Source organism: Cuculus canorus, chromosome 1 (genome assembly GCF_017976375.1).
Source record: "Cuculus canorus isolate bCucCan1 chromosome 1, bCucCan1.pri, whole genome shotgun sequence".
NCBI lineage: Eukaryota > Metazoa > Chordata > Aves > Cuculiformes > Cuculidae > Cuculus > Cuculus canorus.
The window spans coordinates 69,621,439-69,642,290 of record NC_071401.1 but is presented as its reverse complement, the minus strand read 5'-3'; the positions used below and the strand labels follow the sequence as shown (position 1 = coordinate 69,642,290).

Below are 20,852 nucleotides of genomic sequence, written 5' to 3'. Positions count from 1 at the left end.
ACCCCTGCGCGGCAGCTCGCTGTGGCCAAGAGCTTTTGCAGGCACCCGAAGGTTTTCTGAAGGCTGGTGCTTATGGTAACATCACTTATCACACCGAGATCGAGGTACCCCCACGACGCGGCTCCGCGTTTGGGACCGCTAGTGCCCTGCGCACAGGGATGGGTTTCACCATCGCCGACTGCCTCTGCGCTAGCCACAAAGGGAAAAATGGGTTTTCTCTCTCACACACACTCAAGATGGATAAATTAAATCCTATCCCGGCCTCGCCGCCCCTGCCGAGAGGCCTGCAAGAGCGGACTGCTGGGGAGACGCTGAAGCGCTCCAGGGCGGAGCGGTGCTGGGGATGCTCCGCCGGCAGCGGCTCGGGGCAGGGCTCGCCCTCTCCTCTGCCACCTCCCGGGTGGGAGGCGTAAGCAAACCACATGCTACCATGTCAGAAACACCCGGAGGAGGGACACAGCGGTTTGCACAGAGCGATGGCGAGCCCGGGGACCAGCGCCGCCTCCCCGGCCGGGGGAGCCGAGCGCTCAGCATCCCTGCGCCGCGGGGACCCCCGGCCGCCTCCTCTCTCGGCCAGAAGTGATTTCCCCGCAGCGACGCATCTGCCCGGCGTCGCTCCGCCTGTCCCCCCCAGCCTTGCAGACACATTCCGCCCTCGCCGGGTCCTGGTGCGGCTGCGGGATCCTCTGGCGGCCGCTGCGGGAAGCGCGGCGGGGCGGGGGGACACCGGGCTGTGTCCCCGGGCCGCCTCCAGCCAGCGGCATAGCGCTCGGCTGCCCCTGCTCTGTGGCCGTGTGTGGCCATAGGGTCACGTAAGCCCTCCGGGAAAACCCCAACAGTGTTGGACTGACTGTTCCCCGTTTCCCTGACAGCGTGACAGAGAGCCCCAAGGCTCGGGTGGAGCTTTATAGTTCATCGATTATTGCCCCGTTCCCCTCTGCTGCGAGGAGGAGGAGGGGAAGGTATGTTTAAGGATTTCTTTCTGTTGTCCTCGGTGTGCTGTGTGTTTAATGCCAAAGGAATACTTCAGCACTATTCTTTATTATGCTTCAACCCTCGGTCATTTCTACTTTTCCTCTTAGCTTCGTATTCACATGCTTTTCTCTTAAGCACACTCTTTGCCTTTGATGAGCCTTTTCAAATCACATATTCAGGTAAGGATCATGATTTCTTTAGCGACCTTCCAGTACCTGAAGGGGGGCTACAGGAAAGCTGGAGAGGGGCGATTCGTAAAGGCTTGTGGTGATAGGGCGAGATGGAATGGGTATAAACTGGGAAGGGGCAGATTTAGACTGGACATTAGGAAGAATTTCTTCACCACGAGCGTGATGACATCCGCTGGCACAGGTTGCCCAGGGAGGCTGTGTCTGCCCCATCCCTGGAGGTGGTTCAAGGCCAGGTTGGATGGGGCCTTGGGCAGCCTGATCTAGTGGGACGTGTCCCTGTCCATGGCAAGGGTTTGGAATTAGGTGATTTTTCAGGTCCCTTCCAAGCCTAACTATTCTATGATTCTATGATTATCCAGAACACATTTTAACAAAAGAACATTGTATCACACCCTGTAATTATACTAAAAATGTTTATATTCTCTAACACAATAAAATAGACCCACGTTATAACTTTTCACGGAAGATCGCTATCTTTTCAACCTGAGGGATTCCAAAGCGATATTTCTTATGCCGGGGGGGGGCGGGAAGTAAGGGTGTTCAAAAGCAGCTGTGCAGGGAGCCAATTACCATAAATGAGGGCAGAAATGCAGAGGGAAGGAATGGGGCTCACAGATAGTGTCCCCCGCGCACTAGAACCAAGTCCCCCCCTTCTAACAGGGCCCTGACATTGGGCACCTGAACTTTTCCGTGATTAAGTGCTGAAAGAGAGCCCTCACTGGTGATTTTCATGTGACCGAGGCCACCACCTAAACCACGAGTTGTATATGCGGGAGCTGGCACTATTCTGAGATGAACAAAAGGGAAGAGGCTGAAATCCGTCTCTTACAGCTCCTAGAGTTCTCCACTTGGAGGCTTATTGGAGATTATTATAGAGACTAGAGCCAGCTTATTCTGGCTGAAGGTCTCTGTCGCTCCTTCTGGAAACACTCTGCTTTGTACCTATAATAATAAAATCCGCCTTGAGGTAGGAATTTGAACTTCAGAGGTCCAGATACTTACTATGTGCCCTCAGCTCTGTCCTTCAGTATGGTGCTTGCTGCTTTCTTTTGTGCACAGGAAAGATCTGAAGAATTCCTCCTGCTGTTGGCACTCTGCAGATCCTCAGCAGCTTGATGCACACTTGCTGACAGAAGAATGGTCATCAAGGCAAGGCAGGTGTGGAGCTCCGGCGCCAGAGGACCTCTGAGAAGTTCTTCTGAGAACATCAGTAACATCAGCCTGCAGTGATTGAAGAACTGAGCTCTGCTCCACTGAGGCAAAGACTGCTTTGAGTGGCTGGTTCCAACATTTACTATTACATGTGTGACAAATTACGCCATATTTTTTTGTCCTATGTGTAGTACATGGATTTTTCCCACCTACATATGCAATCTATCATTGTCAGTCCAGTGCATTGCAATCTTACCAGCATTTCTCTACAACTCTTTGAATTCATCTAACTGAAATAAGCTGGTAACTTCAATCAACATTCTTAATTTCCTTCTCAGTTGGTTTTTAGCCAGGGCCAATTTAAACAGCAACTTTTAAGACATGATGACTGTCAGAACTGGTAATTGCTTTTGAGGATGGCAATGAGAAGGCAAATAATGCAGTACAGAATAGGACACTTACACTTGAGACTAAATTAGTGGTAATCCTAAAAAGATCTTTCAGGAGTCCTCTGGGCTCCATAAAATCTAAATTCTATTCTTTCTGCCTTTCTCAAAATTGAACAAATGTCCATAACAAAATAGTGAAAGGTGCAAAACAAGTAAGGTGAGGATGTCATCTGGGATTGTCACCAGGCAATGGCCATATTTAAGTATTTGTAGTGACAAAAAAAAACATACCAAAAGCCAGAAAGAATTTAAGCATTTTGATCAAACACTCCTGTAGAATAATTTAGGTTCCTGTGAACATTTCAGTGTCAACTCTAATTTGAGGAGCAAGGGTGTTAGGGGAAATATATCCTTATTACAAAGAATATTATCTCCAGATTTAAAAAACAAATAGCTATGCAAGTGTGACATTCATCTTGTTTGCATAAACTGAATAGCAAAGGAGTTTCATTCAGTTCTCTTCAAAGTTTAATTTGTATGTTCAGCAAGAATTTTGAAAGACTAGATTATTTCATAAAATCATTTATTTCTCAGTTTTGTTAGGTAGTCCACAGAGAGCATATTCCATTCAGAGAAAAAAAAACAAAACAAAAAACAGATGCAATTGAGATAACAGAAGGCTAAGCTTTAGAAAATACATTGTTGCCTAAATTCATCTTTGGACTAAGCTGGCACAGCTCATATATCAGAAATAAAAACCTTTTCCCATTGTATTTGACTTGTTCTTTCACTCTTAATGGGCACAAGTGAGGAAATTTGGCAGTAGAACTGCACGTACTTACTCTCCAGTGCTGAATTGTTGTAATTCACTTTGCAACTCTTTTTTTCAACAAAGCACACAGGAAAAACCCACTGACAAGAAATTCCTATTTATTACTCTCTTTGGCTGGAACTAAGCTGTGAAGTAGACGTGCCCTGCAGGGTCCCAGCTCACCCATACTGGGGACAGTGATACAGCTTACCCCACTCCTGATGGCCCAGGCTCCTTCCAGGGGATACCAGAGGAGGTTGGTGCACATCCAGACACGACCCTAGCCCAGAGCAGGACCAGGCCAATGTGTTTATTTTGAGCCAGGATCTGGGAAACACTCCCATCTCTCACAGTTCAGATGCCAACAATGAGTAATGATCTACCACACAAACAGTTCCACTGACTGCAGAGAGATTTAAATCATTAGGTGTTGTGTATTGCAAGACAGTGGCAATGAAGTATTCTGGCCTGGAGTTGCTCAGTTCATTGAAGCATCTCCCAAACTGTGGGACACCTGCTGTTCAGGCAGGAGCACATGCTGGGAAGTAACTTCTTCTCCTATCATTGCAGTTCTCAGCAAGGATAAGCAATGCATGGGATTCTCCAAGAAACATAAAATAAATGGTTTCTTCAGGAAACTTCAATCTGGTCTAGCCAACCCACAATAACAGAATGAGCTCTAATCATTATTTTCTGCCTTTACCTTGAAACATAAAATACGACAGTCAATATAACTGGAACAAATTTATGTGTAAAATATCTGTGGTGTCATATGCCTTTGGCAGGTAATTATCAAGTCTTCTACACATCAGGTAAACTGCAATAATCTGATTACCAAAGCAAAGGGCCTGATCCCGCAACCTCCACTGTCCACAGGTAGTTCCATATTCAATGAAGACAAGAAGCCTCTCCATGACGGTAAAATTGGTCAGATTTAGAGGTCCTGGAACTGAGTCCTACAGTGGAGGAAATCAGAAAATGATGCTGAGACATTCAGGATAGAAGTCTTACTTGGGTATAAGCAAATAAAACAAGCACAGAAAATTGTCCAGGGCTCTGGAGAAGATGCTATAAAGATGGCTCCGAGTTTTTCGTTTGTGTCAGGAAAAGCCTCAGACTGCAGATTTTTTTTTTGTGGAAGTTTGAAGAAAGTGAAAAGCAACTTGTGATTATTTCTCTTTCTTGTTTAGTGATTCCTGTCTATTCAGACATTCTTCTACCATGCATGGTGTCCTCTGGAGGTTTGCAGGTTGCTCATAATTTTCAGCAGTGTAGGAAACGCAGCCTCCATATTGTCCCAGAAGCATTCTCCTGCCGCTTTCACAAGTACTTTGTGGCCTAAGGGTCTGACCAGGCATTCCTGCACTCCAGCCTTATCTTGCAGAAGAATGTATGTTGAGTATGGATTGAGGACAAAAGGCTGAAGAGTGCAGTATTCTTCCTCTGAAAGTGGCCAGAAGCAGATGTTTTGGGGGAAGAATAAGAGGAACAGAGAGTGTGTGTGTGTGTGATATCCCTTCCTTGTACTCCTCTAGCCTCTAGCAGTCAGCATCTGAAGAACCTGCATGAAAGTCCCATACTCCAGACTGAACCCATAGAACATGGCTTCAGTCATTGAGTGTTCCATTGGTTCCTTGTTCATTAGAACATTGCTATTCAGTAACTGGTTTTATTTTAAAGCTCTACAACTACCTAACCTTCCCATGGGGAAAAAAAAACTAAACAACAAACCCAAATGCCAAATCACCATCTTTTTCATGTAACTTGAATACATGGTATCTGACTACATGGTATCTGAAGAGAAGGAGTGTTGAAAAGAGTCCAGCTTTACAATTTCAAATATTACTATAAATAATAATGCGTGATAAAAAAGTTTGAGCTTGTGCCACCTGTAGGTTGCAAGAATAGTTGGGAAGAGAATTGACCTTATAGGTACTGATTGATACCTGTCAAAACCATGGTAGCATGTGTACATATGGGATCAAAAAAAGGACAAGCCATCATGTGGACTATCTCCTGATGTGTTGTCATCAATGCACACATCACCCTCAGATGCTGGGTTAAGCAAGATTAGTTAGGTGCATTATGCTGTGTCACTGCTGTTGCAAGGGTTACACCTCATCTGTTGTTCTGGTGAGACTAGAAATAGCAAGCTCTTGGTAAACTGATTTCTAGGGAAAAGCCTTGTCCAGATGTGTTACCCAGCACACATCCATCTGCCACAAGTGTCAATGGCAGGCCCTATCACCATCAACCACAGAAAAAAAAATCAAGGACAGTGAGAAAATACTGATCTGTAGGATTGCAGGCAGTATCCCTCACTAACGGTAAGACCCTACCCATTTCACAGTCACTTTGCCTTGCCATAGGAGAAATGTGTTCTCATATCAAACAGTTAGAAGAAAAGTTCCCCAGATGTGTACATCCTGACTAAGAGTAGTTGTTGTGTTTGCTAGTACTGACAGCAGGTTGGGCTCGCTTCTCCTTAAATGGATATTCAGCCTCCAGGAGCCTAGCACTGCATTCATTCTACATCTTGATGGGCATCGAAAGAGGCAGGAAAGGCTACAGCTGGGAGGGTTTGTCCTGCATGTGCAGTGAGTTCTGCTCCCCTCTTGTAGTATACCACAGAAAGAACTGGTCTGTCTCAGCATCACACCTAACCAGAAAATCTCATCACCCAGGCAACTGCACAAGGACTGCAGCACTGAACAGGACAGCTTTGCAGGGTCCACCCTCATATGGATACAGCTACCAGACAAAACAACTGCCAGGAGCTGAACTTGCTCGAACAGATTTTTGGGGGGGAAATGATGGGGCAGAATTAGTGAAATGAGCCTATTAGCAAGGCATGACCCTGAGCATATAAAGGGACGAAGCAAGGGTGAGGTTTTGGAGAATGTTCTTCCACCAGCCTGAGCATTGGACTGATGGGATGCTGCAGTGCCATAGGGGTAGCTCTCTTTATCTCTCCTCCCTCCCTCCCTCCCTTCCTCCCTCCCTCTGCTCATTGCCAGGTGTATGGAAGCCTATAGGAAAATGAGATCCAAATCCTCACATTGGCTCAAGATGGCACTGTAACTAATAGATGGGCATACCCTTCCCTTGCTCCTCTCTACCAGCTTCCAGTCACCTGCCCAGTCCTGTGGCTTCTCCATGGCTACTGAGAATTTGCAACATTCTAATTCCACAGTATCAAATGGAAAGCTGCAAAAAAGCAATAGATCATAGACTCATAGAATCACCAGGGTGGAAAAGACCTCTTGGATCATTGAGTCCAACCATTCCTACCTGCCACTAAACCATGTCCCTGAGCACCTCATCTACCCATCTTTTAAATACCTCCAGGTTGGTGACTCAACCACCTCCGTGGACAGCCTGTGCCAGTGCTGTTCCAGATGTGTCGGATTTTCTTGCTGTCAATGTTTAGGAATGAAGAGGATGAAAATAAGATAGACAAGAAGCCCAGACAGCTCCTCAGTCCTGGACCAGCTCCTCACCTTAAAATGAAGCACCAACTCTCCTTTCTTCTTTAAACAGAACACGGGACTGATGCTCCATAGCAAAATAGCACCTGATACCAAAACATCCCAATTCACTGTATTCACTTAGTATGTACCTTTCTGGGCAACAGTGAGGATGTGTCATGCATACACATATGATTGAGTGCGCACATGTGTGCTTTTCAATTCTTTCAGCTCTTCTGGTGATTTTTTGGTCTCTCTATAAAGGATAACCAGTATAAGAATGACATTTTCAATCAAATGTTGAATGCATTTTTTATTTAAACATTAAGATTAAATTACAAAAGCTTCTGGAACAAGGAAAGGATGCCAAGAGAAAAGAGCTGAAAACTCAGATTGCATTTTCTCATTCATTTTGAAAGCAAAACACATTGGCAGCAGCAAGGCATTTTATAGAAAAGTTTCAGATGGACAGTACAAAGACCTCTCTGTCAATATTGTCACTGAAACACCTTGCCGTCATGAAGCACATCTTTTTTTCTCCTGATCACACTTCTTAATGTTGGCTGATTGGCTTTCACTGTGGGATACAAGTAATAATTATTGCAGAATTACTGTAATTCTTTACTGTTGATCTCTGCTAATATAACACAATCATCTTCTTGGGAAAGTGTCCAAACATAATTTACTTTATCCTAAGAGAAATGTCTACTGCTGTTGTTAAAAGTTTTATTTGCACAAGTATGTTCCTAATCTATGTTAATTTCATGCAATACAACTCTAATTTTTTTAATAAAGAGACTCATTCAAGAAAATTCCTTGGAATGCAAAATCCAAACAAACTTCATATTTTCTTTTAAGGGCAAGATTCCACCACCTTTATTTACACAAGTAGCATCCTGCTCCCTGCGTTACTTCACTGCAAGCTAGAGGTTTAAGCAGTGAAAATCAGCATAGGCCCATTAGGATTTACTGCACTGTATAAATTTCCAATGAAAATTGGGCTGAGCATTTTTTGTCTCTGGAGTAATGCACTACCTATAACCAGTAAAAGTGCTCAAACATAGCCCTACACTGAATAATTTGGCACATTTACAACTGGCGTTACTCAGTAACTTATCAGATGACAATAGTGGAGCTCTTCTGTAAAATATAGGTTAAGCCTGCAATTGTATGACTGTACATCTGAAGTATAAAAACCACGATATGTAGTACACTTGAACAGTTAAAAAATATAACTTATTTTATTTGTAAACTATCAATGCAATATACTCAGCAGCAAAGAAGCCATGTTCAATGTCTTCTGATCTTTTCTGAAGATCTGTTGCTGTAAGTAATATAATCGTCTCTGAAACATCTGAGGTTACATGTAGAAACAATCAAGGCAATATTATTTGTACATATTATTAAACATGCAAAAAACTTCCTGAAGAATATTGCCCAAATGTAGAAAGTCGTCCGGATCTCAAATTTTCCTTGGTAGCATCTGCTTTGTAAGTATGGCTCACATGTGGCTTTAAGAGTCCTTCAGTTTATTTTTGAGAATTGGCACCTTTAATAACAGGCTCCCTATTCAAATATGTGGCCCAGTAAACTAAGTTAAAAGTTCCAAATAGCACTGGAAAAATTATCCGGGACATTTTATCAATCTTACTGATGCTGTTGTAAGTCTTTTTGCTTTCAGCAGGCTTTTCTTCTGCAGCCTTCACTGGAGCAGATGTGGTGTGCGAGATGACAGATGGGGCTGAGTCCTTTGGCATGTTTGGTGCAGGGGTCATTTTCCCAGTGCTGTAAGTATTAGTTGATTTATTTCTCAGCATTTCACGTTCTTTTTTCTGCAGTGTAAGGAACAAAACATTAGACCACAGGAATGGAAAGTATAAACACATTCTGAAGATATTAACTCAAAATTCTAAGTACCATAATTAATCATGCTAACAAATGCCTCTTGGCTATTCTGACTTTGACTCCCAAACAGCTGTTTCTGCTTTGATTTTATAGCCCTTACTCAGGTTAAACTTCCCCTGATGCCAGAGAAAGCTAAGAGCAGCCAACCAGACCCAGATCCCACCTGGCGTGTGCGTTAGCAGCTTCTTTTGTCAAGGTGATGCAGTCCTGCACCTGCAGAGGTTGCCGCCCCATGGGCAGCTGCCAAGACATGAACCTGCCCCTCCTGGCAGCAGCACGGAGAGTGGTGAAGGGCTCATTGCCCCTGCGAGCTCGCCTTCTTTGTAATGGTCTTATGAGATGCCTGCAGGTACCAGTTATCTCTAGAGGATCATTTGCTAAGAGTCAGTCCTATACCAAAATTGTAATTTCAGCTTGAAACTCAAAAGTTCTGTTTTCATAGAACTGCTTTTCTGTCTCCTTTTTTTTTTTTTTTTTTTTTTTTTTAATGTGAATACTGTGGTGGGACCCTCAACAGCAGAGCTCAATGGGAGCTTTGTCATTTATTTGGGAGGGCACATAGGGAGTGCTCTGAAGATATGTATTTCATAGTATGTGTTTGTGATTATCAGATGTTTGGTCACTGAAATCCTGTGCCACGTATATTAAATGCTCTATATCCTTATGAAAACAACTCCACTCCACACAGATGATAGACACTGATAGTCTGCCTCTATGAAGAGAACACAGCATACTTCCTTGCCAATGTTCCCCTATGGGAAGGTGAAAGTATGTCATGAGGTAATTAAATGCCTTTTTCATGAAGAACTTGAAAATTTTCCATTCTGTTACTTGAACTATGCTGAGAACATACTTTTTATTCTAAGTATTTAAAAAATGTAAGGTAAGCACCTTGATTTTAGCAGCTTCCAGGGCCTTTTTGCCATCCCATGCCCAACTCCTCTTGGTGAAATAGTTGACTGTTGCAAATTCAATCAACGCAGAAAATACGAAGGCGTAGCAGACAGCTATAAACCAGTCCATTGCAGTAGCATAGGCCACTTTTGGCAAAGAGTTACGGGCACTGATACTTAAGGTGGTCATGGTGAGGACTGTTGTTACTCCTGTAAAGGAGGGAAAAAAAGAGGGAGAGATCAGTTTCATGACCCTTACAAGATCCCTAAAGAGTTATGAGCAGGACTCAATTCAGCACAATACCTAAGAGGCCATTACTAACTCAGTCGGTGTTCACATATTATGATCTGAAAGAGTAAGATACTTTGCTCATCATGAAAAAAATATAACCCTCTGCCCTCAGGTGTTTGCTTCTATGTTGTTCTGTTTATTTCTAGTTACGGTGTATCTAAATAAGTATTTTAAGAGTAACACAAGCCCAGCTGTTACATAAACCAAAGGCTTACTGGTATTTTATCCCTGTACACTGATGCATGGTACGTATAGAGTGTTCCTCGTTAAGTGGTGCATAATAAAACCAGTGAGCAGCCTGTTTGGCAGTAACTGCCTTTATAAAGCAGAATTACTGATTTTAGTTTCTCACATGGAGATTTTTATACCTGAAACTGTATGCTGTTATTAATTTCCTTGACCATAGCTTGTCCTTTCTCATAGGGCTGTAAACTACATAGCTGCCACTACTTTCCCCTGTGGAAGGATGCTCTCAATAGGATAAAATTCAGCTTACAGATCTAGCTTTGTACACCTAGCATGTGAACCACTGGTCAGCAAAGTGATGCTGGTACCTGTACTGTCCCAATGCAGCATGCTGAACTGATTTTTGATCAAAGGCGATGACTGATTTCAGGAGGTTTGTATAAAAGAATTACTCTTTTAAGAATAGCTGAACCAAGTTTTACATAATACACTGTTCCCACTCCCCTGATTTTTCATTTAGTGAAAATTTTGTATTTCATCAACCTTCACTCAAGACTATGCTTATTTTCTGCAGTCTTGTAGTGATAAATCGAGTAATTTAAGGACCCTGAAGGGTTTTCTCATGACAACTGAAGTAAATACACATTTTCTAAATGCAAAATCATATTAATTTGTTTGATGGTAATAAAGATAATTGTCATTAATTAACCTCTACATGATTTTTGCAGATAAACATCTTAAAACACAGATAAACAAAATCTCTTAAAGTGAAATGTGTTCCAAATGCTCAGCCAGTGTATACAATGAATATGATAATATGTATGGGGTTTTTGTTCTAAACCATCCATGGAAAAAACACAAACCACAAATCACACCAACCTGATACTTCTGTCTTTAGCCTTTATAAAACTGAGTCTTGAGTAATTTCTGTTACAACTTGACCAAAATAGCCCAAACACTATTTTTAATGGATATTGAGTTTAAACTGGAAGAAAATAAGGGAACATCTAGAACATCTCAAGCAGAACTACACATTAGTGCGCTGTGGGTTTACTTCAACAAATCACTTCCACAAGCCAGACCGGTCCTTCCTCCAAGCTGGGAGAAAGTGGAATACTCACCAAAGACAGTCCTAGCTGGGACAGATTCTCTGTTTAGCCAAAACGACACTTGTGATAAGATCACAGTCATAATACAAGGAAGGTACGTCTGGATGACAAAATAACCAATTTTTCTTTTCAGATGAAAATGGGCTGTCATAATAGTATATTCACCTAGAAGAAGAAAAATACACATGTGGGTAAAATGAGGGAGCTTTACCACTTTAGGGACTCAAGCAGTCCAGCTCTACCCCACTATGTGATGATACCATTCAGCTATTCTCAATTGCATGAAATACGTCCGGATTTCTATGCTGTGGAAAACCAGGACTTGAGACAGAGGTGCTTCTAGATCCTGTTAGTTTTCACACTCAGCCTGCTAAAAGCAGAAGACAATGACTGACTACTTGCAATGCACTGGAAAGCTGTGATCCTTTCATGCACTTGGGTTACCTTGATGTTCAAAAGCTTAAACAAAATAGGTTGCTGGCACTGCCTGAATCTTGCCTGATTTTGACTCAGTCCTACAAACTGTCTTACTGGAGTACCAATTATGGCTGTCTACTCACAGAAACCTGATTTAGCAACAGGACTTAACCTCATTAGGGGCCACTGTTACTGCCAAGCCATCAGTTTCCAAGAATGAGAATGGGTCCAGACACTTCTGCATCACACTTTAGGGATTGTCTGTCCCAGCGTCAGTGCTGCAAAAACGCAAGGGTCATGGTTTAGTGGTGGACTTGGCAATGCTAGGTTGACAGTTGGACTTGATGGTCTTAAAGGTCTTTTCCTATCTCGGTGATTCTGTGATTCTATAAAATTGTAACTTGGCACATGGATCCTGTGAGGTGTGGTTGGTCTGAGTACCCAAACCCATCAGACTGCTTTTCCAGGAAAAAAACCCTTCCTGGTGCATGCAGTTTTCCTAGAATTTGGTGCACATTAGCCCTTGGAAAGAAAATCTATTGCTGGACAGATATTGTGACACGTCTTGTTCACTTGTGCAATTAATATTGTACTGCCTGCATGTGGAGAATTCACTGAAAACTGTCACAGCAGTGCTAAATTCCGTGTCTTTTACATATGCCAAATTCACAGCATTGCCTTAATCTGGCTTTTGTCAGGTCCTCTGAATTTCAGTAAAAGCCAAAAAAAAGGCACTCCAAAATCAACAGACCAGCTGTCACCTTCTCTAATGTTTCAGAAAAAAAAATCAAAACTTAACTGGTTCTTTCAGACTGTTCCTGTAAAATCATATAGTTGTTACTGGAGGCTATTCATTAATGGCAACTGCTCCCCAAAGCCAAATTTTTGCTAGCTAATAACAGGCTGCTATTTGCACAGGAAAAATAAGAGTAAAAAATGTAAGAATAAAAAACAACCAACCCCTTCAAGCCTTAACAGACCTCTACTCACACTGATAGCAAATTAATCTAAAAGCATGCATCATTCAACCGGGTACAGATGAATCAGAGTAATGCCTGTTCTAAAAGATATATTGTCCTCCAAGAATAAAACAAATAAAGCTATAATCCCTGTTGCAAGACCTGACTGCTAGTCTCTATAGACCAGCCACAAAAGGAAAATATATAACATACTGATTCTGCCTTAAGTGAACAGCTCTAGTTGAGCTGCAGCCAGCATTGCTAAGCAGTTAGATTTAGCAGATTATTTCTAAGTGACAACATAGCTAATTAGTGAAGAACAGGTCTACAGTGAAAGGGCTTCTGCAGTTATAGCTGCACTTACATGTTATGCTAAAGGAGCTCCATTATTCTGGATGAAGTTTACAGACCTTGTTTGTTCTGAGGATTTTAGACAAGAAAGATTGGAATAGCACAGAAATACCTTACCTGACAGCCTGTCTTAATCTTTATGACTTTCTCTGGAATGTGATTTTGTGGTGAAATGGTTCCCATCTCCCATGTGGAGATGGACAGGGAATGCTGTGAAACTGGGGAGAAAATCCCTACGAAGCAACATCTAATTACCTTTCATGTAGTGTAATTTTGTACAAGGGATGCTGAACATGCTGTGGTCTCAGGAGGAATCCCACTTGCTCTTTATTTAGGAGTATGCAGTTTCTGGATTACCCATAAAATATGCCAGGAGCAGCAGGGTCTATCTGCCTGTAATCTGTTTCTTAGTTGCTGCTGGATCAGGATGTGTTTGAGTCACAGTTTCCCTGCTCACTAAGGACTGATGATGTGCATTATTCATTTTGACAGTACGCTTGCAGAGTCGGAACAAAAAAAAAATCTATGCAGCTTCAGCAGAGCAACAAGATCGCTTTTTTTCCTTTTGTAAATGCAGAAAACAAATGCTTACATTTGGACGGCCCTCCACAACTGATTTTACCTTATCATTTTCTTTTAACCTATCAAAGCTCTTGTCTCTGCTGAAATAATGATATCACCTTGATTTTATATTTGCTCTTCTTCCAGCTCATAACTTCCCTGATTTCCCATGCTTTCCCTTTCAAAAACGCCTATGCTAGGAATGATTCCTCCAGGAGACTTAGGACTTAAGAAAAACCCACAGCTTGTATTCTAATGCCTCGGGACCACTGCTTACATTAAAGCTAAAAGCTGCCTGAGTTGGCCTTTTGTTTATATAGAACAAAATCCTGGCTCTGTTGGAGTGGCAAAGCTCCCTTTTACTTCTGTAAGGCCACTATTTATCCTTAGACCATAAGCTTTCTTGAGAAAGACCTAATTTTTGTTATAGGTTTATGTAGCACTTAAAAGAGAATCCTGTTCCTGATGAGGTCAACTCATCATAGTACAAAAAAATTTTAATAACAAATTTAGCACTAATGAAAAGCCCTGATCACGAATAGCTGCATTTTTCTTCACAGAGCTATGCCACTGTGCTGCCTCTAGTCTTAAGCATTTATGGTTTAAAAAACACTCTTTTTTCAGTATCTAGATGATAGAGTTCTGGAGATCACACTTACAAATTTTCCAGGATCTTAGATGAATTTTTCCATCACCACTATGCTGGGATTCAATAGAGTATTTCAACGATGATGGACCAACCCCCGGGCTTGTTTCTCCACTGGACGTATCTAGGGATACTCAGGTGTATGAACAACTGTTCAAGATCCTGATGTTGTGTCTGTAAAGTGGCTTCCCTGACCATGCTGACATCCAGAATATTTTGGCCCCTGACAAATGTATGTGTCCTTTTTATAGTACTGCAGGGGAAAGTTGCATCTCAAGGGAAAACCAGAATTATTTCATAGTATCATAGTATCACAGTATAGTTAGGGTTGGAAGGGACCTTAAAGATCATCTAGTTCCAATCCCCACCCCCCCGGCCATGGGCAGGGACATCCCACTAGATCAGGCTGCCCAAGACCCATCCAACCTGGCCTGGAACACCTCCACCTTTGATGAAAAGCAAAGGGTTGAATGCTTCGTCTATTATTTAGGCTTTCGATATTTCAGAGCTCAGGCTCCAGCTGGCAAAGGATAAAAGAGTGGGGTTTTGCTTTGTTTTGTGGCGCTGCAGATCCAAAGTTAGTGATGAGAGATTCTGAGTATGAGTAACAGAACTGGGCAATCATTAGTGGAAAGCAATGAGGTCCATTTGGACCCAAATCCCATATCTGATTGTTTCCAGCACTTGCACTATCAGGACATAACAGACGCTGGGCCTGTTGAAAGCAGTGTGAGTAGTCAAATATCCTGTCTTTTGTGAGAATGGCATTTGGGGATCTTAGCATAAAAAAAGGCCAAACAGGTGGCACATGTCAGAGCTCTTTTCTGTGGCATGGCTAAAATGTTCCAAATATTAAGACTGGCTGGTGAATTGAGAGTGCCAAGATGTCTTTTCTGACAGCTAAATTTAGCAGCTTGCCTACAAAATCAGCAGAATCCTAAAGGATTGGTGCTGGTCCAGCATTTCCATTAAAAAAAAAAAAAAAAACCCAACAAAAAACTCTGTTAGGAAGGAGAGCATAAATGTGCTATGACATACACAGATATTTTGCCTATGCAGCTGTAAGGGCTGTGTAGTTTGGTGTGTCAAGAAACCCACAAAAGATCCAACAACTTGGATTTGTGCAATAGCTATTTGGTTTTTCTTTTCCATGTTGAACAATTCAGTAGAAGAAAGAAATGTCTTAGAGGGCCCTTTATAAGTAACCCTGATTACTGGCCCCCTACGAGCTTGATGAAGTCCAGAAAATCCATCGCTGACTGATGCTTTCCCTGTGCAAAATCGGATTTTTGTATTTTGCTAATCCCCAGTTACAATCTGTGTCCTGCTCTTTGTGATCCACCCTGCAATCAGAATCCATCCAGCCCAGATGTAACCCAGGACATTAATATAAAATCTTGACGTTGGAAAACAAGCATTTATTAGTCTAAATCTTAGAATACAGGAAGGAGGGTGTTATTGGGCGGAAACGTTGGGATTTGCCTGAAGAGTCCCCCGTTTCCTTGGGCTAAGGAGTACAAGGAGCTTTCACAGGCAAAGCTGCAAACTGGAAGTGACCTGGAGCTGACACACTGGAGCGCTCACTGCCTGGGCTGTGTGGTTTTCTTGCTTTGAGGCGCAGGACGAGCTTCTAGGAGATGTCCCAGTACATCCTCTGGATCTTTTTCTTGGCAACAATGAAGGCAAGAGGGGAGCTGCCTTTCATTGCAGAAAACAACGCTGCTATGATGGTAAACTGGTAAGGAAAAATGGGTCTTTGCTCTTTAATGGGAGATAGCGTACTCATCCTTTTCCTGCCACACGGGCTGCTCTGACTCGGTCTACACACCTATTTTGATCCTAGATATCTTTGCTTTCGCAATAGTTTTGGCTCCTGAAATGGGAAAAGGGAAGGGGTGACTGTCTATAGGATGGAGATTGTGGTTTGTGGCTACCCTGTGCTGCCCAAGGCAAGCTTTCCCTCACTTTGTATCCTGCTTGGACAGTAAGCGGCAAGCTCGGCTGCCCCAGTTTATTTGCTACGTCTGGACAGTTTGACCAGAAAGCTTTATGTGCCTTCGTGTTTTCGTCCAATTTTGTGACCGTACATGTATTTTAACACCTCGTAAATTTCCCGCGGAGAGTAACCAGGTTCCTGACTTGATCTATACATTGACCTCTACAATGCTGCCTTCGGCTCAGCACCCATCACTTTGCCCCAGGGACATAGTGGTCTCCCAGAAGACTCTGTTGTGCTTTGCCACCAGGAATTGCTCCCCTCGGGCTGCAGATTGCCCCCTTTCCCCTCCCCAGGCCCCAGTGCAACAGCAGCAGCAGCAGGAATCCCCTTTACCGCAGCGGGCTGTGTAGTTTCCAGGCTGACACGCCCCGTGCTGGGTGCCACTAACCCTCCACAGACGAATGCATTGTGTAACCCGGTTCAGCCCTCATCCTGCCGAGCCCACGTGAGCCCTGTCCCTGCTTCGACCCCCCCAGGAGTCCCCCCTCCAATGCGCTCCCAGGGTTGCCCTTGCGTGGGAGCCTTAAGAAGCAGCGGGGGACGGCTCACGTGGGGGCCCTGCCGTGGATTAAAGCTTCTTTGCCTCCCTAATGCTGCCACATCTGGCGCCTCCGCTTGCGGCCCAGGGGAGGAGATGGGAATCCTCAGGGTTTGCACCTCCTCTCCAGCCACGAGGGCTCCGGGACACGCTGCAAAGCCACGCCACAGCCCCCACCCCTGCCCCGTGTTCCTTTCTTCTCGACTGTTTCATCAAGCAAATCATTTTAAAGAGATGATTGAGACGGATCAAATACGTGAGTGGTGTTTGCCTCCCGAGGGGGTTATTTCCCACAGGGAAATAAGCCAGCAATAGTGCTGGCAGCCTCAGCGAAGGCAGTCGCCAAGCAGCTGCCTGCGGCTTCTCCAGTGCTCCCGTTAAATAGCAGGGCTTTGGATGCATCTTCAGCTACAGCACCTAAGAGCCAGCATATAACCCTCCCAGTGTTTCAGTGCCTCTGCTAAGTAAGTGGCATCTTGCACGGGATCTCCCTAGCACCCCGCATCCCGCAGATACTTCCCCAGCCCCTTTGCAAAACTACAGGAGCCGGGAGATCTTCTCCCTAGCACCCCACATCCCACAGATGCTTCCCCAGCCTCTTTGCAAAACTACAGGAGCCGGGAGGCATTCTCTTCCGCTCCAGCTATCAGTAATAATAGGGCAGAAATACTCTTCCCTACCTGTACTGGTACTGATGTTTTCAGTTCCTACAGTTTGTCCCATCAAGTGGTACTGGTTAAGTCGTGAACCGTCTTCGGCCACCACCACAGATGTTGTGGTGCTATTGGTCCACACATAGATCACTTCAGAATTGGGGTAAGCGTCTGTTGACAAGGGGGAAAAAAATAGACAGATGAGTAAAACAGTGTAACGTTTTAGTGGATCCTTAAATGATAAATGGTGGAGAGAGGGAAGAATGGAGGTGTAAGAGTGAATGGAGAAAAAAAAAAAATCAAGATGATGTAATCATGTTCCCATATGCCCAGCTCAAAAAAAAAAAAAAATTAAGTTGAAGCCTTCTAATATAACATATGTGTGGGATGGTTTATCAAAGGCTGGAACCATGGAGGTATAAATATAATGCATCACAACCACTTGATTTGGGAAAGAGCAGCTCAGATCCATACTCATGTATCTGGTACCTCACAAACCCCTGCAAAGCTGCAAAAGGCATTTTGCTGATTTCTTCCCTTAAAAGGACTCAGACACCTGAAGTGCCTGAACAACAGGGACCTTCTGTGTTTCTTCTCTTCTCCAGGATAAAATACTAAGTGACGCCACGTGCAAGTGCAGGGTCTGGGGTGTGCGTGCTGACTTTGGGATATGGACATGTGGATGAGAGGGTAGGTCTTGCATGCAGGGGATAGGTGTAGAAGGGAAGCTGGGCTGGGAGTGCCTGGAATGCTGAGGAGCAGAGATGGGATCCAAGGCTGAGACTGCATGAAGGAGAGCAGGACTGGGCTGGGAGTGGGAGATGCCTACCAGAGCAAATGGGTGGTGGTGCAGAAACACCTGGAGACGCAAATGTGATAAGATTTCTCTCACATTCAATTAGAAGTCCTAGGAAAAAAAAGGTGGTGGCCTTACTGCCAATGTATTCCTTGCTCTATAACGTTACTGTTATTTTTAATGTCCTAATACCTGGAATAATTATGCTATTATGAGGGAATCTTAGTTTTCTTTTAGAAAGACAGTCATTGGTGGTTTTATTTTTAAGCCTTTTCTGCAGACAGTCTCAGAAAATCCAGGAGCTGACTACACTTTTAAATATGGGTTTTTTTTTTTTAATTTAAGTAGCTTTCAGACTTTTTACAGCACCTTGATCATTGAAAGTTTTCAGGTAACGTTACTGCAGGCATGTTACAGTAGGCTGGAGTTCCTTGTACTAAAATCTCTGGAAAGCAGACAAGATTTGCTAATAGGAGGTGAAAAGCAGGTAGAGTTGGAATGGTCCGAAGTCAAAACTAATATCTCACCTTCTACATTCTGTAATTTCTGAGTTAGGGGTGCATAATATTTTCTTCTGGAAAAACTCACACCCTAGTTCAATGTAATCTCTGCAGGAGGCAACACATGGTGGCTTTCCAGGAAAAGACTTGAGAGCCAAAGAGATTAGCCTGAAGGACTGTATGTACTGGCTCCATCAGACTGATTTTTGTTTGCTAGAGTTAGTAAGCTGTCTTGGAAAGCTATAGCTCCATGGAGGACTTAAAAAATCTCACAGACAGCAGGTCAGTGTGAACTTCTGAGGCACTGCAATGGCAGGAAATATGCTAAGACGGTTCCTGGATCCACACAACCAGGAATATGAAGCAGAAAATGGGAAGCGATTGTGGTTCAAATTAAGAGCATATGTGTGTACCACAATGAGCTGCGGATCACTTGGCAGGAGGGAAGTACTGCCAGAGGCAGGGCACAAGGCTAGACACATCTTTGGTCTGATTGCTTATGGCTATTCATACATTGCTGTCCACACCTCAGAAAAGATGTGGCAATAATGAGGACAGAGAGGGGGCGAGAGTTCAAAGGGTCACAAGTACCTCCAGGGACAGGAAAACAAGTCATGATTTGAAGCTTAAGGAGCTCAACTTATTTAGCTCACTGACAAGAAGCTGAGAAGTGACTCAAGCACTGAGTATAGATACTTGCATACCGAAATCTAAAACCAGGGGAATTTCTGGTACTACTGGCAAAAGGAAAAGAAAAATTCAGTGCCTGAAAGAGGGTTTCAGGCAGATTCAGATGAATAAAGGACACAATTTCCTAACTGGTGGTGGGGAATGTAATTGAACAATGGATAACCTTCAGAGAAAAAAATTATATAATACTGTCAACGGAAAGATAATGATAAGATGGGATCTTTTTTTGTCACATATCTGACAGTCATTGCTGCTATATTCATGGCTGGAGGTGATCCTGGGTTTGCAAGTTGAAGTTCTACAAATCCTCCATCCCTTGTTAGTCACAGCCATGCAGGACTGCCCACACGCCTTCCATGTGCTTGTATTTGTAGCTATGCAGTAAAATTACTGTAATTACATCTCAAGATCCACTTTGAAAGTTTAAGAAGGAATGCCTTCCCTATTTCAAAATATTTGCATCACAAAAAGGGATGGAATTTCACCTTCCCTTTAGAGCTGAGATACTTTCTCATCTCAGTGATGATTACAAGTCCACAACATGTTGTAAATAATTCCAAAGCCATATCTGGATAAGGCAAGTAAGAGAAGATGGGTCATTTTAAAGAGCTGCTGCTGCAGAAAGCCCTCCTTTTTAAATGCTTGTCTAGTATTTGTTGTTCATGTGCTGATATCCCCAGTGAGTGCTGGATTTGTGTAGACAGGTTTGGGATTGTCAGAGAATTTGATTTTTACCTATTTTACTTCCTAATGCAAAAAAAAAAGCATTTGACTTCTTGTTGTAATGATCCAGATGTATCCCATCTCAGCAGTTCCCCATTACTGCTGGGAGCCCAGGCACTGGGATAATTGTTTTGTCCTGTTTTCTGCCAACAACACACAATAATTCAGCCTGACTAGATGTTTCCCAGTGACAGCTCTGTAACCAAATTTCACTGAAATTGCTACTACACAGGAACATAAGCCTGTAAGCCTTAGCAAGTATTCTTTAGTTTTCTGCTCTGCCTAGCCTTGAGGGTCCTAAAATCAATCGGTGCCTCTGCTTTGAATTTCAGCCTTTGCTGGGTATTTAAACACATGAACCAATACAGAGTTGGAGAATTATGGACAGTATGGAGAAGCCCAGTTCCTCCTCCTGTACAAAAATATCTGTAATTCAGACAGAGGCCAGAAGGTGACACAACTCCACCCATATTTCTCTGGTATGCACAAGCAATACTTTGTGTGGCCGCTTTCTTTTAAAACCATGGCAGGGAAGGGAGGCTGCCCACTTGAGGCCAGTCCCTTGCTTGGGAGGAAGACTCCAGCCTGCAGGTCCTCTCTCAGAAGAAAATATCTGTTTTGAGGCAAGAAGACAGAGAGCTGTGCCGCT

The 20,852-nt window shown here is 43.4% G+C and overlaps 2 protein-coding genes across 9 annotated transcripts in view; one reads left to right on the top strand and one right to left on the bottom strand.

Moving 5' to 3' along the window:
* Window positions 1–7,278: 7,278 nt before the first annotated feature.
* Window positions 7,279–20,852, bottom strand: part of GABRA5 (gamma-aminobutyric acid type A receptor subunit alpha5) — a 56,896-nt gene continuing 43,322 nt past the window's right edge. For all 8 annotated transcript variants that reach the window (XM_054076996.1, XM_054076982.1, XM_054076963.1 and 5 more), the window contains 4 exons: window positions 17,522–17,665; window positions 11,383–11,535; window positions 9,782–9,993; window positions 7,279–8,817 (listed from right to left, as the gene is read on the bottom strand). In XM_054076996.1, coding sequence (XP_053932971.1) covers window positions 8,515–8,817; window positions 9,782–9,993; window positions 11,383–11,535; window positions 17,522–17,665 — 812 coding nt within the window. In that variant the 3' untranslated portion in view covers window positions 7,279–8,514. The remainder of the gene's footprint in view (window positions 8,818–9,781; window positions 9,994–11,382; window positions 11,536–17,521; window positions 17,666–20,852) is intronic.
* Window positions 15,652–20,852, top strand: part of GABRB3 (gamma-aminobutyric acid type A receptor subunit beta3) — a 190,373-nt gene continuing 185,172 nt past the window's right edge. The window contains exon 1 of the mRNA XM_054076932.1: window positions 15,652–16,042. Coding sequence (XP_053932907.1) covers window positions 15,942–16,042 — 101 coding nt within the window. The 5' untranslated portion in view covers window positions 15,652–15,941. The remainder of the gene's footprint in view (window positions 16,043–20,852) is intronic.